We start from the raw sequence: 19,241 nt of genomic DNA on the forward strand, positions 1-19,241 counted from the left end.
ATGCAGTAAATGCAGAATGTCTAAGGTATAACCACAGATCAACAGCATGTGGCAAGTTGTTCTTTACACAGAGTCTGCAGCTTCTAAGTCCCCGCAAGTGCACAACATTTTTGGCAAAGAGTAAAGCACAACAACCTACTGGATCTTGGCACATGTATGCAGTAATTTATTTTAAACATAGTCTTGAAGTTGGCAATATTTTAGCTTAGCTTCACAGAATATTCACTACTACAGATCTCCAGTTGTAATGAACTTAGCCAATCAAGAGTTATAAGAGATTAGTTTCCAATAGTAGAGAACACTGAATTTGGCATCCTGAATTTAGGATTCCTAGATTAACGTTTTATTTTCAGCTTCAGCTTGCAGGACTGCTAAACTACCAAACAGCTGAGTTTAAAAACAATATCATGCCATTCAAGAGAGAATTTCTGCTTTCATATAATTGACTACTGAGAACAAGGAAGGTAAATGGCTATTGATCTTGGCAGCACTGGATAATTATAGCAGTGACAATGTTTCTTAATGTGGTTCCTATGGTCAGTTTGCTTGGGGCATAGATGCTACATACAGTGACTGGCAGCCATTGGCTCTCCTGGTGAGAATGATGGCAGCTGTAGTTCATTTTAGTGTTTGGCACATAGTTTTATGTCACATAAATTGCTTTCATTAACCGAAGTGTTGTGTCAGGCAAAGTGCACATATTTCAGCTCCCCTGGCACTTATTTACCTTTCTCACAGCCTGTAAGGCCAGGCTTGCGTCCATCAGGGCACTGGCTGCACTTCAAACCTGAGATTCCCGTTTTGCAAGAACAAAGTCCTGTCATTTGCTCACAGTCATCTCGAACGGCACCAACTGGGTCACAGTTACATGCTAGTAAGGACACAGAGGTACAGAATAACCATTAAAACACAATAGCAAGGTGACAAGGTGACAAGCTTCAATATGGCCTCATGCCTTTTGGAATGACTTATGTTCTGCACATTATTTCACATCAGCAGAATTCAAATAGTATCAAATGGTTTATTTTTCCTTACATAACTCTGTATCAAGTATAAAAAAACAAACAGGGAGAAATGTGTTTTTCTGTAGTACTGTAGAAGTGACATTAGTGACATTCTATTTAGTAGGAATACATGATGCATATATTGCAGTACATTAAAGAAGAAAATATACTCTTTTTATATGTCCTCTTATTTCTATTTACCTTTCCATTATAAGAGAGTAAAGTACAATATATAGTGCGTAGCTTACAGTATTCATGTTTCCATTCCTTCCTCACACATTTGCACATATGGCAACCAGGGCTGGACTGGCAATTTGTGTAATCTGACAAATGCCAAAGGGGCTGCTATGAGATGCCACAGACAGGGGAAAGGGGGTTGTGTATTTAAAATGGCCTGGTGACAGCCCAGTAGCCAAAAATGGATTGTGTTACTCTGAAGTCTGGGCAGAGCAGCAACACAACAGTTCCTACACTTTAATCTCAATGCAAAAGTTCCAATGCCTATGCCTAGCTATGACCTAAGACTTTGCATCTGCTTTTTGGTAGCAGAAAAGATTACAGTTGTAAAGTCACTCCTCAAATTCCTTTAATGTAAAATGCTCACAAAAGTGAACTTACTATATGCTTGTACATATGTATGAAAATAATCACTTCTCTGAGCTTGAACTGTTCTTTGCCTAAGGCACTCAATCCAATGGGACACTGAGACGCAGAACTGCACTTCCAAAAAACAGTTCCTAAAATCTTGTTACAGCAGAGCTGAAACAAGATATATTTTATTGCTAATAATTAATTATATATCAGGTATTAGATTTACATCATCATTAAAGAGTAAAAAGATGCACTGGCTTGGCAAAACCTCTAATCAGAGCCAAGAAGCAAAGAGATTTTAAACTTCTAAATTGCTTTTATATAAAAAGGAACTATGGGAAGCAATTGATAAGAGTGGTTTCAAAGTATATTTCAGTGCCAGTGATGATTATTTATGCAAAAAGCATCATTAAAGAATGATGTTGATGATGTGCCTTGTTGATAACTGGCAGAAGAATATTTTTGTGTTTAAATGACAACTTTATTGGTTTCCTGTTTTAGGCGAAATTAAACTCTTAAAACAGTCAACAAATCAGAACAAGTTTAAATTTGTATTACTATGGCATGGTTTATATTAGCTATTTATATATGTATTGACTGATAGATAAATAAGGGTAAGGCAGGGCAATCAGTGGGAGAAAGTGATCACACTACATTAGGGGCTAAAAAAATGTGTATCTGTTAAGAGATTTTGTTTGTATAGTTCGAATAATGTTATAATGTCCAATGCACACTGCAAAACTGGTGCTTAGAAACTCAGAGAAATACTCACGGGTGCAGCCGCTTTTCTTATCCGTAACAATGCCCCGGAAGTTCCAAAACCCGGGCTCACATCTATCGCATTTCAGTCCCCCCACGCCTGGTTTACAAGAACACTGACCAGTGGTGGGATCACAGGTTCCTCCATAGGAGCCATACTGGTGGCACTGACAGCTGCCTGCAAGACACAAATATGTATTTGTCAGTTTAATTACCCACTTGACTGCCAAATGGCACATCCAGCTGGCAGCCAAAGACAGGAAGGCACAGTAAGGAATGCTCTGTACTGGTACATTTTTTTAAGAGGCTCCATATGGCTAAAATCTTTTTAGAAACTTAAGCTTATCATGAATGAGCTGCAATGGATATTCATAGACGGTGCTATTAGCCTGCATTGAAGAGGCATTACCACATACTGTACCTCATGACCTCTTGTGGTATGATCTGCCCACAAAGTTCCTTTCCATACTGTACTTCTGACGTGTAATGAATTGACATGCAATTTTGGCAGCATAATCGTAAAAGTGTATATTCATATTAAGTGTGGAGATACTGCACCTTCTTATGGAACGTGTGTGTGAAATAAGTGTAATAAATATATGTACAGCAATAATAAAGTGATTAACTTAGCCCACATTATTGACATTATTATGGTTCTTCTTTTAGTAAAGAGCTGACATTTCCCTCAAGAAACTGTGTGCAAAACACATTATAAATATGGCAGAACATATGCCTATTGTGGAAATATTTAAGCATTTTGACAGCTTAAAATGTTCGCATCCTGGAATAACACTGTGCTTAAAGTATTTGGTTGCAAGTAGCCCACAACACATTGCTACTGGTTGTTAATAGGTTTATTAATGTGACCCTGCTTTTCCAACAACATTATGAGGAGAAAATCACAGAACCAAGCTACCAGTAATAGCACTGCCCAGGAACATGGTGTGGCATAAGCAGAATTGGTGCTGTAACAGTAGGCAGAAGCACTTGGTATTGTAAGTATGATCTTTGTTTTTGCATCTGCACTGGGGTTCTTATTTTTCAGCTTAAATGAACTGTATAACTATTTGCATTTGTACAAGTGTGTAAATCGAATGAAACTTTTGCTTGCGTCAGAAAGCACGTGCCCAAGGGCTGGAGCAATTCTCAATGAATAGAGTCATAGAGAGCCGATCTGATCCCACTCAAAACAGAAGATTAATAAATAAAAATGAGGTGAATTACTCATGCCATGCTGCTCATTGTACACATGTGGGGAAAGCAGCTGTCTATGGCTCCTCTAACAGGTGCCAGGTACTTTGGCTGACATTTAAAAGACAGCGACCGTGGGAGAGATTAGTGAGCAAAATGAAGATTTCTTCTTCTTCTATTGACATGCATTTGTTTGAGAGCAATTGTATCGGTAAAAGCACCTTTGTGATTAGCCTGAGCTTGGCAGCCTATTGACAAAATCTAGCTCACATTTAATCATAAGCAGCACAAAAAAAAACATTTATGTGGTGGCCCACAAAGGATTGCTAGGCAGAAAAATGGGGTGATTAAATATGAGTACCATTTGTTTATCTGACATTCTAAAACAAGCATTACTACATATGTATTGCCTTTCAAAATATGTTCTGTGGCCTAAATCATTTAACATTAACTTTCCTCAGTTAATTATGTGAGTGGCTGATGCAGCTTGCTATTTTTTTATCTTAAGAAATTCTGCAGTTTCATGCAGTTGTATCTTATCCAGATAAATGTACTGGTGCTTATAATGTCACAAGGAACAAAACCTTTAGCAATTGTTATTTTGTCAGAATCTTGATTTAAAAAAATATTGAATGTAATGATTTCTGGGTTCTTGGCATCATTTTGAATTAACAGTGAAACAAAATAAGAAGAATCTTACTTGGGCATCCGGCAAGGCCAACGCCAAGGGCAGCTGTGATATTGTCAGGACAACAGCCATACACAGTGTGACTGCAGTGTGGCACCAAAGGAGGAGAGCTGGTGGTGGCAGCTGTTAGAGAAAAGCAACAGCATGAAGACACTGAGGATGAAAGGGCCACAGTAGCTACATTCCATAATACACAGTCAAACCTCATTTCCCCCACAGCAGTAAATCTTGGTGAGAGAATATACAGTGCTTCCACATTGGAAAGAGTGGCACAAAACAAGAAACCATGAAGCAAATTTTTCACATTAAAAACCCATATATAAACCCTGGGCACATTTGCACAGGGGCAGTAACCTATAGCAACCAATCAATGACTGGCTTTTTTTCAGGCAGCCTCAGATTAAACAATGAAAACAAACATATGATTGGCTGCCATGGGTTACTGCCCAGGTGCAAATTTGCCCAGTGTTTATAAAGGAACCCGAGTATGTATGGGTGGTGATTATGTATTGTATGTATGTATATCTTTATTTATAAAGCGCTACTTATGTACGCAGCGCTGTACAGTAGAGTACATTAATACAAACAGGGTGTTAAGATAATAGATAAATACAAAGTATAACATTAAATACAGATAAATACAGCTGCAATAAGTTAGGGCTCTGGCACACGGGGGAGATTAGTCGCCCGCGACAAAACTCCCTGTTCGCGGGCGACTAATCTCCCCCGTGTGCCAGAGCCCTTAAGAGTCGAGGACACAAGAGGAAGGAGGTCCCTGCCCCGTAGAGCTTACAATCTATATGGGAGGGTAACTTACAGACACAAATAGGCAAATATAAGTGCTGTAGGTCACAGTGGGTGACACTACAATATAAGTGCCAGTTCCCAGATCAGTTGCTGGGCGACCAGATCAGTTGCTGTATTGTAAGCAAAAGAGAGATATATTTGTGCATCCAAAGAGACTAGTAGTCTGAAAAAAAAAGGTTAAAAATGTAAATATTTTATTTTATTCTCTATTTTTTAGTTCAAATGCTTGCTGTACCAATATAGAAGTCAAAGCACTGCAATTATAGGCAGCATCCCTCTTAAAGGTATTCGTGACCTCTATAAAAAAAAAAAAAAATCTTGCACTATTCTTGTTATCACACAAACCATATTGGATAAAAAACCACTTGCAAACATCCACGATAAGCAAATTTGCTGCTCAAACACAGTTGAGTAAAATAGCTCCTTGTACTAGAAATCGAGTTCTTGGCATTTGATATTTTGTTATGTGATGAGTTGTTTGGGGGGGTCAGATAATGAAAGGCAAGCAGCCCTGCTGTAGAGATGACAGGGGATATGAACACTAGATAGAGAAAGAGGCAGCTGCAGACTATCCTACTGAGCAATACACACATTTACTCCGCAGGACTATACAGCATCAACTGCTCATATAAATACAATAGTAGTGGAATGCTTACACCTAAACCCATGTCATTAATAGTCATGATCAAACTCATTCAGTCTATATTATGACGTTTCATGATGCCAGTTTAACCCCACTTGATCCAAAACTATACTATTTCAATCAGTGGAAATAAAAATGCTTTTGATTTGCTTTCCCATTTTTGATTTGCACCCATTGCACTTCCGATAGCCCATAATATCAGCAGGCAGGTCCCACTTAGGTAATAATTAGGGAGAATAACAGAAATATTGTACATTCTTATAATAGAATAGTTATTTGATTATAGCGTGCAACCTGGAGCAAATTTGCATGCTATAATGGCACTTTTATGCCTTGGCTATTAGGCAGTTCAATAATTGTAACTGGGGTTTTTTGTGTGTCAGTATGCCAGCCTGTAGGTGTTCTGGAAGAATCCATTATTGCTAATGCCAATCAGTCTAGCAGACCTACAGATCTGTGCGTGCTACTGTGGCTGAATCTGAATCTAGATAATATCATGTCTATACGGCTAGGTATTAATAAATATTCAATAGCGGGCCTTTAAGGGGCCCAGATTGCATTTTCACTAGCAGGTGTTTGGTTGCAACACAACAAGCCAATAACAATGCATATCTGACAATAATTTATTTGCATCCTATTGGAGAAAGAGGCTTTTAATATTTATGCTCTAGCACCCACTGGTTTTTGATTCTGGCATTATAATCTACATGTGTGAAATGAGTGTACAAAACTGATTTACTGTCACAATATACTTGAATTGCTCATGTCTCTATAATAGATGACTAAACACGTGCATGCAGCATCCATATTATTTTATATCTGGAAGGTATACTCTTATTTCACATAGACAATGGCAGAAAGACTAAAAGGGTCTTGCTTCTGTTATTGGCTGCTAGACAGCATTGCCAGTCTGGCAGATAGGAATCAAGGGATACATCTTTTTATTTAAGACTTTTCCTACAGACATAAACCTCTCATCTGCGTCCTACCATTTGTCAGCTGTGTGACAATAATCCAAATCCTGCAGTGAATTTTTTGCCATGCGATTCTGCTCAGGAATCTACAAGGCTTATAAATGGCCAAAAACATTACCACAGATCATAGCAAATCATGGGGAATAACAGCTCCCAGGAGAGAAGGGATTACAGGAGGCAGTAAAATATATAATAACCATGTCTCTCACCTCGACAGGCACCCTGTCCAGCCACATACAGATCCTGACGTTTCTCACACCGAGTTTTCTTTAGCTCACACTCATTAGAGTAGGTAATGCCATCCGATCCACAGACCTATAATGAAGGAAATACATTGTGGCTGAAATTTATGATCAGATAGTATAGACACATGATCACTACAATACAGTTTATTCTGTTAGCTTTAATAGCACCCACATTTCAGTATGATAACAAGCATAAAGCATTAGAAGAATTTCCAAAAACCTTACAGCTCTTTTGCACCGCAATGCCCCAGTGTTGGATAATGCTGGGAATTAAGGGCCACAAATATGCAATGACACAGTTTTAGCTACAGAATGCACTACATGGGTTTAATACAAAGACCTTACCAAAATTCGAAGCACAGCATGACAGGTAAAGTCACAGACGCAGCGATCATCTTCTGCATCTTCATCCCATGAGCCACCATAGCGCCTGCATCGATCCTGCTCACACTCGCTGTCCTCACCAGAACCAGAACCGTCAGTGCCAGAGCCGCATTCTGCCAGAGATAATTCAACAAGGTTCAGATGACACATTCAGAAATAAAGGTGGCAACATACAAACAAGTTTCTAAATCTAAAATAAGTGACTCAAGCCTCCCCAGTAGATGAATAAACTATTTTTCCATTGGTACTGTACTTAAGCTTCTGAGAATTATTTTTTTAATACACACAAAAAATAATCAATTTATTTTGCTGATGTGTGCCTTTAAGGACTTCATTACCAGGAACTGTCTTGTAATAGGATATGTCTGAAACATGGGAAGTCTCGACTTCAGCACGATCTATCATTTGTGTTGACATAATAAAACATGACTATGTTACAGGCTGACCTTACTTGCTTCAACAGTATATTCAACTGTCACAGCAGCAATGTATGTTAAATAATATATGCAAAGTTCAATTTACTCCAACAGCAGCAGGAACACATACTCCAAAGGTACTTAAATTTCCCAACTGCTTGGCTATTACCCCTAGGGGGCACAAACAAGTGGACAGGGCAGTTCAGCCTTAAGGTTGGATACAAGTTGGGGTTAAATGCATTTACAGGTACTGTCTTCGGAATCCCTGGATAGCTAGTGTTTTCATTCATCTATAATATTTTTATGACCTAAGTGGGGCTCCACCACAAAGAAGGCCTGAACCCAAAATGAAGACTTCTTTAGACAATAAAGTAATTTATTAATTTGGCACCTTATCAAGTTTCTTTCAGAAGCTTTGCTAAAAGTCACCTTTATCCATTATTCTTTATTTCATTAACCCTTAAACTTTACTACAGATGCACAGGTACAGTACCTTCTGCTTCAAAGGTTCCCATACTCTTGCCTAAGAACCCATGGGGCCTCAATTATAAACACTGTGCAAATTTGTACCTGGGCAGTAACCCATAGCAACCAATCAGTGATTGGCTTTTTTTCAGCCAGCTGCATGTAGAACAATGAGGGTAACAATTTGATTGGTTGCCATAGGTTACTGTCCATGGGCAAATTTGCCCATGTTGATAAATTACCCCAAGTAGGTCAGAGTTTTCTATCCTTGTGCTTAGGCACTGCAACCCCCTTGCTAGTGTGCTATTTATGATCTGTCACAGCATCACAGCTGCATCAATAAGTGGATGATTCATTCTGACACTATGGATCACAATACCTGTGTTTCTGTAAGGCTATTTAGAAAGAGTAGGTCCTTCGGTGAGCGTCAACAGTCACTGTTCTAGAGTAAGCTTTGGTAATTGTTGCTGAATTGCACCTCACTCTTATGTGGTTTATGTTAAGCCATTGTCTGGGTGCCCATACTCCTCAGCTGCATATTTCTATTACTTAATGCTCTGACTCTTAAAACAAAGTAGCAAAAGCCAGTTCCTCTCCAGACTTTTTAACTTTCTTCTGCTACGCTGTTGAAGGAGTCAGAAAAACTATATATTTGTAAATGAAAAAATGTCCAAAAAGTAAGGGGCCCTCCCCATAGACAGAGCTGTATTTATAGGGGAAGGGGAACAGATGACTCTGCAGAGATCTGTGGCAATTTTTTAAAGTGAAAAAGCTTTTAATTAAACCTGTGAGCTCCCGCTGTTCTTTAGTATGTGATTGTAGTAGATTGTAAGCTCCACTGAGACAGGCACTGATGGGAATTCAATATAATCTCTGTAAAGCACTGGGGAAATGTGATCATGCTATAAAAAAACAAGGGGGGGAAATATGCTAGATAGCAAAAGCTCTTTAGCTCAAAAGACATAGGGTAGAGAACAACACAAATCTACAGCACTTGGTAGGGAATTCTCTCTCCAACATATATATCTTCCATGTTTTATCATCAAACAAAACATTCTTTTTAAATGCGATCAATGAGTTAATTGTAATGAAATAAAATTTTAGGAGCGTATTTTATGCAATAGTTAAGATACCCAAGACTGGGCCTGTGTGACTATTTCAGGATCTAAAGCGTGAAATGAAAGCATTAATATATTAATCCTTCCTAGTCTATTTCTGTAAAAAGATCACCAGTTATCATGTGATAAAAGCCACAGAAGCAGAGGAAGTCTCTCTTTCAAGTCAATGTAGATTTGACACCTTCCCTCCACATCTTCTCTCCTCACTTCATTCCCACATATTTCCCCAAGCCTGATCTGAACCATGCTGTGTTAATGAACTCATGGTAATTACACTTGTGCTGAATACGAGACGGGATATTAAAGGCTCTGCTCATAAATGATCACCCAAATGCCGGAATAACCCCCCCGAGCGTTGCTAGGAGACTAGTCAAATATACCCTTATTATCTGGCACTGTGCAGCTCCCTAGAGAAACACAGTGCAGTGCAACAGGACAGAAATGCTCATCCCCTGCACTTTCAACAGACACACAGAACAACATAGATATGAAGCCTTATCGTTCATAATCTGTAGTGGCAGCTGTAAGAATAAGAACAAATGGTAAATATCCAGTACTCTTCATCCATAGTATAGCTGGTAGTTGGCTCATTGATCAGATCTGATCATGATTTAAATCACTAAAAAGAAACCACAAAGGGGTTCCCAAACCAATTTCCAACTACAGTCTGAATAAACAGAAACTATAAAGTCCCTTCTGTTCTGCCTTTTAAATGGGAGCACTATTCAGAATGTTCAAGTTTAGATCAAAAAGGGCAAAATCCTTAAGTGATTCTAGACTGATTGGTCTTAATTTATATCCCTAAAACTCTAAACTAAACTCTTGAGGCAGCTATGGTGTGTTTATCTCTTTAGACAACCAAATATCTATATAACTGTACTAACACATAATCTTCTTCGCTCAAATATTACAAGCTCAACTGTGGCTTTATTATTAGAGAAGGCTAAATTAGCAGTAACACCTGTATCAAGTTGCTACAATACATCTATTCCTCCCAATTTAATTTCTTAAACCATATATTTAAAAAAGAAAATTTAAATCAGTTCGGTTTTGACTCACTCCCTTTCACTATCCATATTCATTGTTTCTATACTGGCACTTAGGAGCTGCAAAACAAAGTAACATTGACAGGCAGTCAGTGACACCCCACAAGGAGTGAATAAAATGATCCTCCTGTTTTTGCAGGGCATTACCAGTTCCCCCACTTCTGACACATCCAGATTCCCTTTCCATGGGCCATTACTCTCAGAAGAATAAATCCAGCCCACAGAGACTCGAGAAAGATTTTCATGCAGTTAAATACTCTACCATCTGCTGAGATAATAGCACCTGGGATATTTCCTGCGCTGTTATTCATATTATGATACATTTTAAATATATCATTTTGCTTGACAAGGGGAAAGGCATTTTTGCTGCACACTCCTTAGCAGTCAGGATAACAGAAAGTAAGAAGTGCAAGAAAAATATGTCCTCTATGGCCTGAAATTTGGTGAAGAATTAAAACATTCTATTTTGCACTTTGACTAAGGTAAATTGTACATATCAATCTGCAAATATTTTGTCACCTATATAAGGAACTAAGAATTACTATCTGTGCTTTTCCAGCACTCCCACTGCTTGTGCAGAACCAAGCCGCAGGCAAGAGATTCAACTGGAGAATGTTTTAATGGCCATAAATCTGCATAACTGAGAAATGGTTTCAGGGTACTGTGAGGCCCTTATAATTTATTCATAATAAAAAACTGAAAATGTACACCTGTGAGTAACGCTGGGTATTATTTCTTGTAATTTAAACCTATATGTGCCATAGGCGCCTCCACTTAGTGCTGATTGTCACAATAATCAAATGCTACATAATAGGGAGCCTAGAGGGACATAGTTACGCAAGCTGGGGTTCAAAATGACTATGCTTGTATCCTTACCATGTCTTTCCAATACTGCTTTCAACAAAAGATTTGTATAATGAACAACTAATAACATTTAACACTTTTCAGACACTCCAGGCAGTCCCTGCATTAATTCTTTTGTATCCTGCAGATTTTTTCAAACATATATCCTTATATCCTTATATCCTTGTTGTTTGGTATCTGTTGGTGGATACTTCTGGCAATGAGGGGTCTTGGGGGTGGCAATGAGAGAGAAAGCCTCTTTATTTACAAGTCAATGTCCTTGCAACTGATCCATACACAGGTGCTGGGTAACAGGTGCAGAGTCTGCACCAGCTGTCTAAGCCTTCTCCAGTCTGCGGACACCTTACTCTGCCAAACAAGTGCATTATAAATGGCCTCTTGCACAGGAGAGAGAAGAGCACAACTAGACTTTTAAAGACAGTGCCAACACAATTACGGAGAGCCATGTCCTCAGTGAATAGAAAAAGGCTTGTATCTGAGCCAGAGCTGAGCATGACGGAGCAATTTTGCTGGGCTAATGTGCAATTTCCAAACAGAAAAGAGGGAGTGACAAGGTATATTCTTGGTTTTCTGTAGACAATACTATGATTAACAGCTTCCAGTAGCAGGTGCATTGCTCCTAGTAGGCATATTGTGTTTATAAAGAATTTATAAAGAATGTTTTGGTGGCTTAAAGACCTGTGAAAGCATTTTAAAGCTGGAGTTCTTTTATTTAAGCAATATATATCATCCTTTATCTCTGCACACCTTTGTAAAATACATTATGGAAGCACTATAATAAGGTAATTAAATGTAATACGCTGATGGCTGACTCATACACTGTTATTAATATTAAGCTTTGTCTTCTTTAAAATTGTGGTATTGTGCTACATACCAAGAATGACAGGGGCTGAGGGAATCAGAACAAGCAAAATGGAATAGTAAGAATATCTTTAAGTGGGATTATAACCACATTTATAGAGTCTGTTAATCAACCATTAATTGTCCTTTGAATACACAAGAAAGTATATACACATCTTGCATAAATGAATGGTAGCCTGTGAAGAATTAAATGGAAAGGGAAATGTATGTATGGTCACAACCGCTAGTGACTTATAAAGCAAGAAGTATGATGATGATCTTACATGTCGAATAACCCGATGTCATGAAGGTGATAATGATCCTGTCCTGAATGTTTTTTCCGCCTAATTCTTATTTACTCTAAATGGTAACATACTATAATATCGAAAGAATGCCCCTTTAAAAGTCTGGAGACAGGACTGAATTTAGGTCATGGATTTATGGCTAAATACTTACACTGGGAACTATTACAAATTAAATGAATACAAATTAAAAAAACACAAATATATGCGGAGTTAAGAAGCTACTACTGCAATTTACACCTTAGGTCAGAGCCAACATAGCTTCTTTGTAAAAAGCTGGAACAGAAATGTTCTGAAAGCTTGTTGTGATTATCATCCTAGTTTGTTATGCTTCATATCAAAAGTTTAGGATACCGTATAACAGCAGTTTAGCTCTGTACTTAATACCCACACTAAAAGATTCTAGAATCCTCTTTAATACTGCACTTTCCATCTATACTTACAAAATAAGGTGCCTAGAATTTAATGTCTCATAAAAGCATAGTTCTAGGGCAATGCTACTCTGTTTTATCAGTGTCCTGCATTTAAAAGTGTGACTGTACACTTTATCATCAGTAATGCCCAACTTTGTAAAGCAAAAATAAATGAGTAAACTTAACCTAAATACCTAGCTGGTACAGCTGTCTGCCTCAAATCACCTCCAGCAAGAGCAAAGAAACTCCCACTGAGGAACAGGATTCTCCTGTTGTGGCTTAGTGTGAAGTGCACAGCACAACATTAGCATTTCAGGCATCTGACTAATTTAGATTCCCTTAATCCTTTTAACAACAGACACTAACAAATTTTGGTTCTAACAACTGTGAAAGTTAAAAAGACTCCAGGGAAGTAAAAAGAAAATCATCATAAAAAAGAACACAAGAGCACTTGCCTTACAGGCGCAGTGCTAATAGTGTGCATGCCTCTAATCTTCGGGTACACGTCTGGAAGGCTTTATTGTGCTTGGCACAAAGAGCACCAAGTTTGTTCTGTAGCATGCCAGTTACTAGCTGCAAAGTTAATCTATAAAGGAAAAAGCTCATACAAATAACTGGCTCTCAGTCTATTTTGAAATATGTACTTTCGTATGCACATATACAGGATATAACCCAGTATCATGCAAATATATCTTTGCATTTTTATATTGCTGAATGGTAAGTGAAATTAAATCACCCCCTTTCCTATTTAGGAGGTGTAACTATAAAGGAAGTAGTTCCTGTGACTTCTAGGGGTTATCGGTCATCAGTAATAGTCTGTTGCAGCTAGAGCACCTCAGGCTGTGTGGCCAATAGCTTCAATTTCAAGAAAAACTAAAGCAGTACAGCTCAGGTGCATTGTGTGACTTATTTGGGTGCAGTGTAGTTATACATAAGAATTCTAGAAGTTGTGGGATAGATGTACAATCACATTATTCTATGCAATGTACTACAATCTACTGGAGATGTGCAGGATAAACTATGATGTAATGTTCTGTAGGGGTACTGGTGGCAAGCACACACAAAAATCTACATCCATGCATATAAAAGAAAAAGATATTAAGTTTAAGAAAAAACATACCCCCTTTTCAAAATCAATCCATTCAGTTTATGTAGAAAAGGTGCATAAACACTATCTGAACTGCCAAAAATAAAGGTATTTTCTTTTTCACACAGACAAACCTGATTCCACAGGTTGAAAGGAACCTATATGATGACAGTCTGTCTGTGCTGCGTGGATAAGCTCCCCACCCCTCCATAGCCTGAATTATCCAACCCCAACCCCCCCATTAGATGCTGGGACTTGAAGTCCCTCTGCTTTCTAGATGCACTGAAAAGCAGAGGGACCTCAAGTCCCAGAATCTATTACTTCACAATGGCAGAAGGTGAGGGGGGGGTTGCATTACACTGTGAGCCTAAAGGGATGTTGGGAATATTGTTTCCTTACAATCGATGACAACAGGTATGTCTGTGTAAGAAAAACAAAATACATTTATATTTATTTCTGGAAGTTCAGAAAGTGTTTATTCACCTTTTCTAAAAGCTTTAAATTGACAGCACTCAACACATTAGAAAACCTCTGCTCCTAGCATCTCTTCATAAGAAAATTTGTTGAAGGAATACTCAGTGTATTCTGATTTAATTCTGCTACGGTTGCCCATCTGTTATAGAGCATTCATGAAAACGACTTGTATATCAGTAATGACTAACTGGTCCCCTAGCTCTACTATGATGCTCTAAGAAGACAATTATGACAGAACCTGGAAATCTCTCAGTATAACTTGTATATGCTGCTTTGGCGATCAGTTTTGATTCCAGAAAGACATTTCCCCACTTATGTGGCAAATTGGAGACAGCTATAGATTTATTTTTGTATCGTTCCTCTGGATCAGATATATGTTAGCAAAAGACTATTTGAGCCCAATATACAGAATTCTGTTAGTTTTGATTCTCTTCTTCTTAGTTGCCTGTAAAGTAAAATCCCAGTTTGGTGACAATGAATATACTGCTGCACTTCTCTCTAATCTAGATAACATAATTCTCTTCTAACCAAATACCGAGCAATGCCATCAATCAAGAAATTCCCAGTGTTTTTAAAGCAACTGCACAGGATAACAATGACAGGAGCATAGAATTAAATGAGATTGTACATCCATGATACTGCAATATTCAGTTATGGGAAAGACATTTGTCTTGTGAGGCTATTTGATCTTCAGCTAGGGATCAATAACTACCATATTTTATGGGAAGGCAAGGGTTAGAGTATGAGTGGCACACCATATAGTTATTAAATAGCGGCTTTTTAACGATGAACTAGTCAACAAAAAATGTCTGCGTGTTGCTGTCCCTAGAAATCTAACATATTTATAATTACTGTAAGTGCCTGAAAACAGTGTAGTAGGCATTTAATGAAGCTGCTAACATTTGACAAAGGCTATCAGCCACTGACAAACTGCAGAATGCAATAGGAAATCATTCTGTTTGCTTTTAGTTTTCTTTGTGGTTAAAGGTTAAATCAAGAAGAAGGCTAGAAATGCTACATATCATGATTTGGGGTTATGTACCAGCCAAAGGCAACCACAGCCCTTTAGCAGGGAAGATCTATGCCTCCAAATGTAACCCCAGTAGCCCCCCATATTATTATGTGCTGATTTACTGCACATGCTCTGTGCTGCTGTCACTTACTGAGGTTAGGGAGCAACTCACACTACACTGTATATACTGTATAAAACATAAATGTCACAAAATAAGGCTGATTAGTAATTAATACATATAATTAATACATGGCAGCTCAGAAACCATTGCAATTTGTATCAGAATTTAATAATCAGTCCTGTAGCATCAGTTTATATTACAGGCCAGCCTCATTTATCCCATTAACTACCCAAGCTTTAGAATTTTATGTTCAGTACTTTTTAGTACTCCAGCACCCTATCACTTTTTTTCAGTGATAGTGATCAGCAGAATGCAGCACCAAAACTCTGGACGCCTTGCTTCTCATTATTCATCACACTCCAGGACCCAACGCTAGAGTGTAGTCTACCTTTTTGCAATTTGATTAGCAGATTGATGAATTTTGTTCTTTTCCATTTCTCTTCCATTTTTTAATAAGTTAAATTAGTACATTGGGTTTGCTATAGAAATATTTTTCTAATAATAAATAAGTAGACTGTCAGTTTACCGTCTTCACAAGATCCTGCCCGAGATACTTCAATCAGCTTCATCTGCTTACAGGATGCAGCTTTCAGTTCACATTGGTTATCATAAGTGACGCCATTGCTGCCGCACACTGGTAGGTAGGGTTGCCGCTCGCATGTTAGGCACACACACTGGTTGTTCACACATTTGGCACCAAAAGTACAAAGAGTATTGCCACAGGTTTCTAGGCAGGATAGGATAAAAACAAGTCAGGAAAAAAGCAAATAGCAGATTTAAAATGAGGCTACAATGACAATGAAATTAAAATGCCACCTTTCCCTTCTGGAAGCAGAAGTGGCTCAGCTACAGAACAGCGCTCCTCATCTATCAAGTCACACAAAAAAGATGTACATGTGGGCATGAATTGTTTTATCACAACATATGGATAGGCATTTGCAGAGGATTATCTTGTATATGCATATGCAATTCATGCCTTTGGCAAAGCACATCAGAACAGTGTACTAGAGTTAGCTATCAACACTTAGAATTTAAACTATACATTATATACCTCTAGAAACTAATCCCAATATTATAATTTTATATTCTTTAAACAAATAACAAGACTGGAGCAGATTTTTACTCATTTCTATAACTGTTCAGTAAACATAATGGTATAAGGTAATCTGGCCAATGAATTATCATCATATATCTGAATGATATCTTGGCAGTTTTAGAGACATGCAGGAAAGTAAAGCTGGCCATACACGCACCGATAATACCGTACGAAACCTCGTTTCGAACGATATCCGGTGCATGTATGGCAAGTCGGCGAGTCAACCGATATCGCAGGAGTCTGCTGATATCGGTCGACTCGCCCATTGGCCAGGTTAAAAGATTTTGATTGGGCACCATAGAAGGCGCCTAAGCAAAATCTGCCTTCAGGGCTGAATCGGCAGAAGGAGGTAGAAATCCTATTGTTTCTACCTCCTTATCTGCCGTTTCAGCCCTGAACGGTTAGTGGCAGATTGAACGATCTTTCGTGCGACCATCCACCGCAAATCGGCACGTGTGTGGCCACCTTTAGTTGATGATCGTTAAAGTTATGTTTGAATAACAGCAGTCTAGTAATGACTTTGAAAGGCAGGATCCTTTATCTAAAGTTCCAATGTGCTTTGCAAAGCTGATGGCAATCCAGGCCAATGAAACAAGGTCACAGCTCCAAAAACGTTTATAAAGAGCTCCCCTCTTACTTTCATCACAGTTACTTTCACATAATCTGGAAAATGCTCATCTTCATTCTTACCATGGTTTTAATAATGTGAGCAAAATAGAGTACATATTATTTACATATCAATGTTTAAATCATTCAGCTGCATAAGAGGAAACACACAGAAGTAGCAAAAATCACCATAATCTCAGTTTTGAAAATACTACCAATGAAAATGCTTTCCCTGCTAAAAATAGCATTAATCGTATATTGCACATCAAAGAACTGCTTGACTGTTGTCACATCTAAATTACCCCGCTTTCTTGATTCGCCACTTGTAGTGCGCATAGCAATGAAATCCAAAGGGTTCTAAGCTGTTATAAAGACTTGTCATTTTGCTTCTTGTAATGCATAAAAAACATTCTGGGTGTTCTGTCACTCGCTGTATAACAGAAATATTGCTTCTTGTTAGGAGGTTGCAAGCAATTGTTGGGTCTCTTGCTATCCAAACACACTCAGTATAAAACTGACCCTATGCAGGTCATCCAGCGCTGCTAAAACACAAATTCACTAGGGGTTGCAATGAAAACCTTTTAGAATTCTCTTCAAGTATGTTCTTTGAAAAAAACCACAGACAATGATTCTTTATCTTTGCCTGCAGAGAGAACCATTTGCCTTGCCTAGAATGGCCTAAACTTGGCAGTGATTTTATACACATGTAGTTTTGCCAGTGAACCTTAAAGTAGTGTGTGAAAACTACCTTCTATCAGTTTTATTCACATAGAAATGTGCACAGTGTAACTCATAGATAACAGCTAGATCCTTATAGAGAATTCATGTCATTTATATGTAGGGCAATCAATGTTAATTTTCTAACTGTTCAGCTATAAATTCTTGGGTTTTGTTATGGAAACAGCTAGCCAGCATATCAGTCATATTCCAGTATTGAACTCCAGCAGATTAGATCATGTGTTGCCAGTGCTAAAGCTATCAATAGTTTTTTGACCACTGGAACAAATGCAGAATCAGATTCCATGGCAAGACAAAAACTGGTAAATTGCCTAGACTATTCAAATACTGTAGCCCACAGGGGTTCTGGCATTCTGAAAAAAGTCGCAAGCATCATAAATGTGAGAAACACTTTGCTAAGGGAAGGGGAATTTATGTGACTGTGTAGGATTAAATTAATATAAATGCCGAAGAACCACAAGGGAACAAGAGCAATTAACTGTCCATCTGCAGCAAAAGGCTACATTTCTGTACTTAGTCCGAGAGAAAGCCACAGGCATATGCAGGGTTTTGATCAGAAGAGAGGTTAAATGTTATAAAATCTGCAGAAAAAAACAATGTGAACCTCTGATTTGTGTATTGCAAACCTCTGCTCAAAGAGCTTTAACAAGCTAATAATAAACAGCTAGCAGATATCCCACCCTTTTGTGAATGGGTTGAAGCCTACACACCTTGTGCTAAAGTGTGTCTTCCACCATTGTCTCTTATTTTTCATGATATTTCCCAATATTCTTGATTGCTAGATCACAAAATATCATAACATTTTTGAACTGAAACTGGATTATTTATACTCTTCTGCAGATTTAGTTTCCAAAACTAAAACTGAAGATAAGGTCTCATGGTAAGTTTTATAAAATGGTATAGTACATTTGCAGCATTTGTGCAGTATTTGTTTCATAGTATATGGTAATATGGATCTCTAGTGCCAGAGACGGCTCTGAAAAGTCAGGCCTTCTGACCACCCCAGTATAGTTATACTGGTGCCAAATAATACATTGAGCGAGAATTTTCCTTAGTACCTCTTGTATTGGTAATTGGCTGTGTTTGTATGTAAATATGCTCAGTGTATACATAATTTTGCAAATACATTATTATAATCTAAAGAACAATTTAGAACTTACTGCAGTCTCCTTGGGCTGCAACTTGTAGATTAATCTGCTGAGTGCATGCTCGTACATGGAGCTCACACTCGCTTTCGTATGTATTTCCATCAGTGCCACAAACAGGCTGAGCGGAAGGCACACATTCTGTTGGACATACACAGCGGCCAGTCTCTGCTTCACAGATGGCTCCAAACTGGCATTTCCCACAGCGGTCT

The 19,241-nt window shown here is 38.2% G+C and overlaps 1 protein-coding gene across 7 annotated transcripts in view; it reads right to left on the reverse strand.

Moving 5' to 3' along the window:
• Nucleotides 1-19,241, reverse strand: part of agrn (agrin) — a 241,681-nt gene that overhangs the window by 45,211 nt on the left and 177,229 nt on the right. For all 7 annotated transcript variants that reach the window (XM_012967110.3, XM_018096015.2, XM_018096012.2 and 4 more), the window contains 7 exons: nt 19,045-19,239; nt 15,971-16,171; nt 7,248-7,399; nt 6,867-6,972; nt 4,246-4,356; nt 2,368-2,532; nt 728-871 (listed from right to left, as the gene is read on the reverse strand). In XM_012967110.3, coding sequence (XP_012822564.1) covers nt 728-871; nt 2,368-2,532; nt 4,246-4,356; nt 6,867-6,972; nt 7,248-7,399; nt 15,971-16,171; nt 19,045-19,239 — 1,074 coding nt within the window. The remainder of the gene's footprint in view (nt 1-727; nt 872-2,367; nt 2,533-4,245; nt 4,357-6,866; nt 6,973-7,247; nt 7,400-15,970; nt 16,172-19,044; nt 19,240-19,241) is intronic.

Source organism: Xenopus tropicalis, chromosome 7 (genome assembly GCF_000004195.4).
Source record: "Xenopus tropicalis strain Nigerian chromosome 7, UCB_Xtro_10.0, whole genome shotgun sequence".
Taxonomy (NCBI): Eukaryota; Metazoa; Chordata; class Amphibia; order Anura; family Pipidae; genus Xenopus; species Xenopus tropicalis.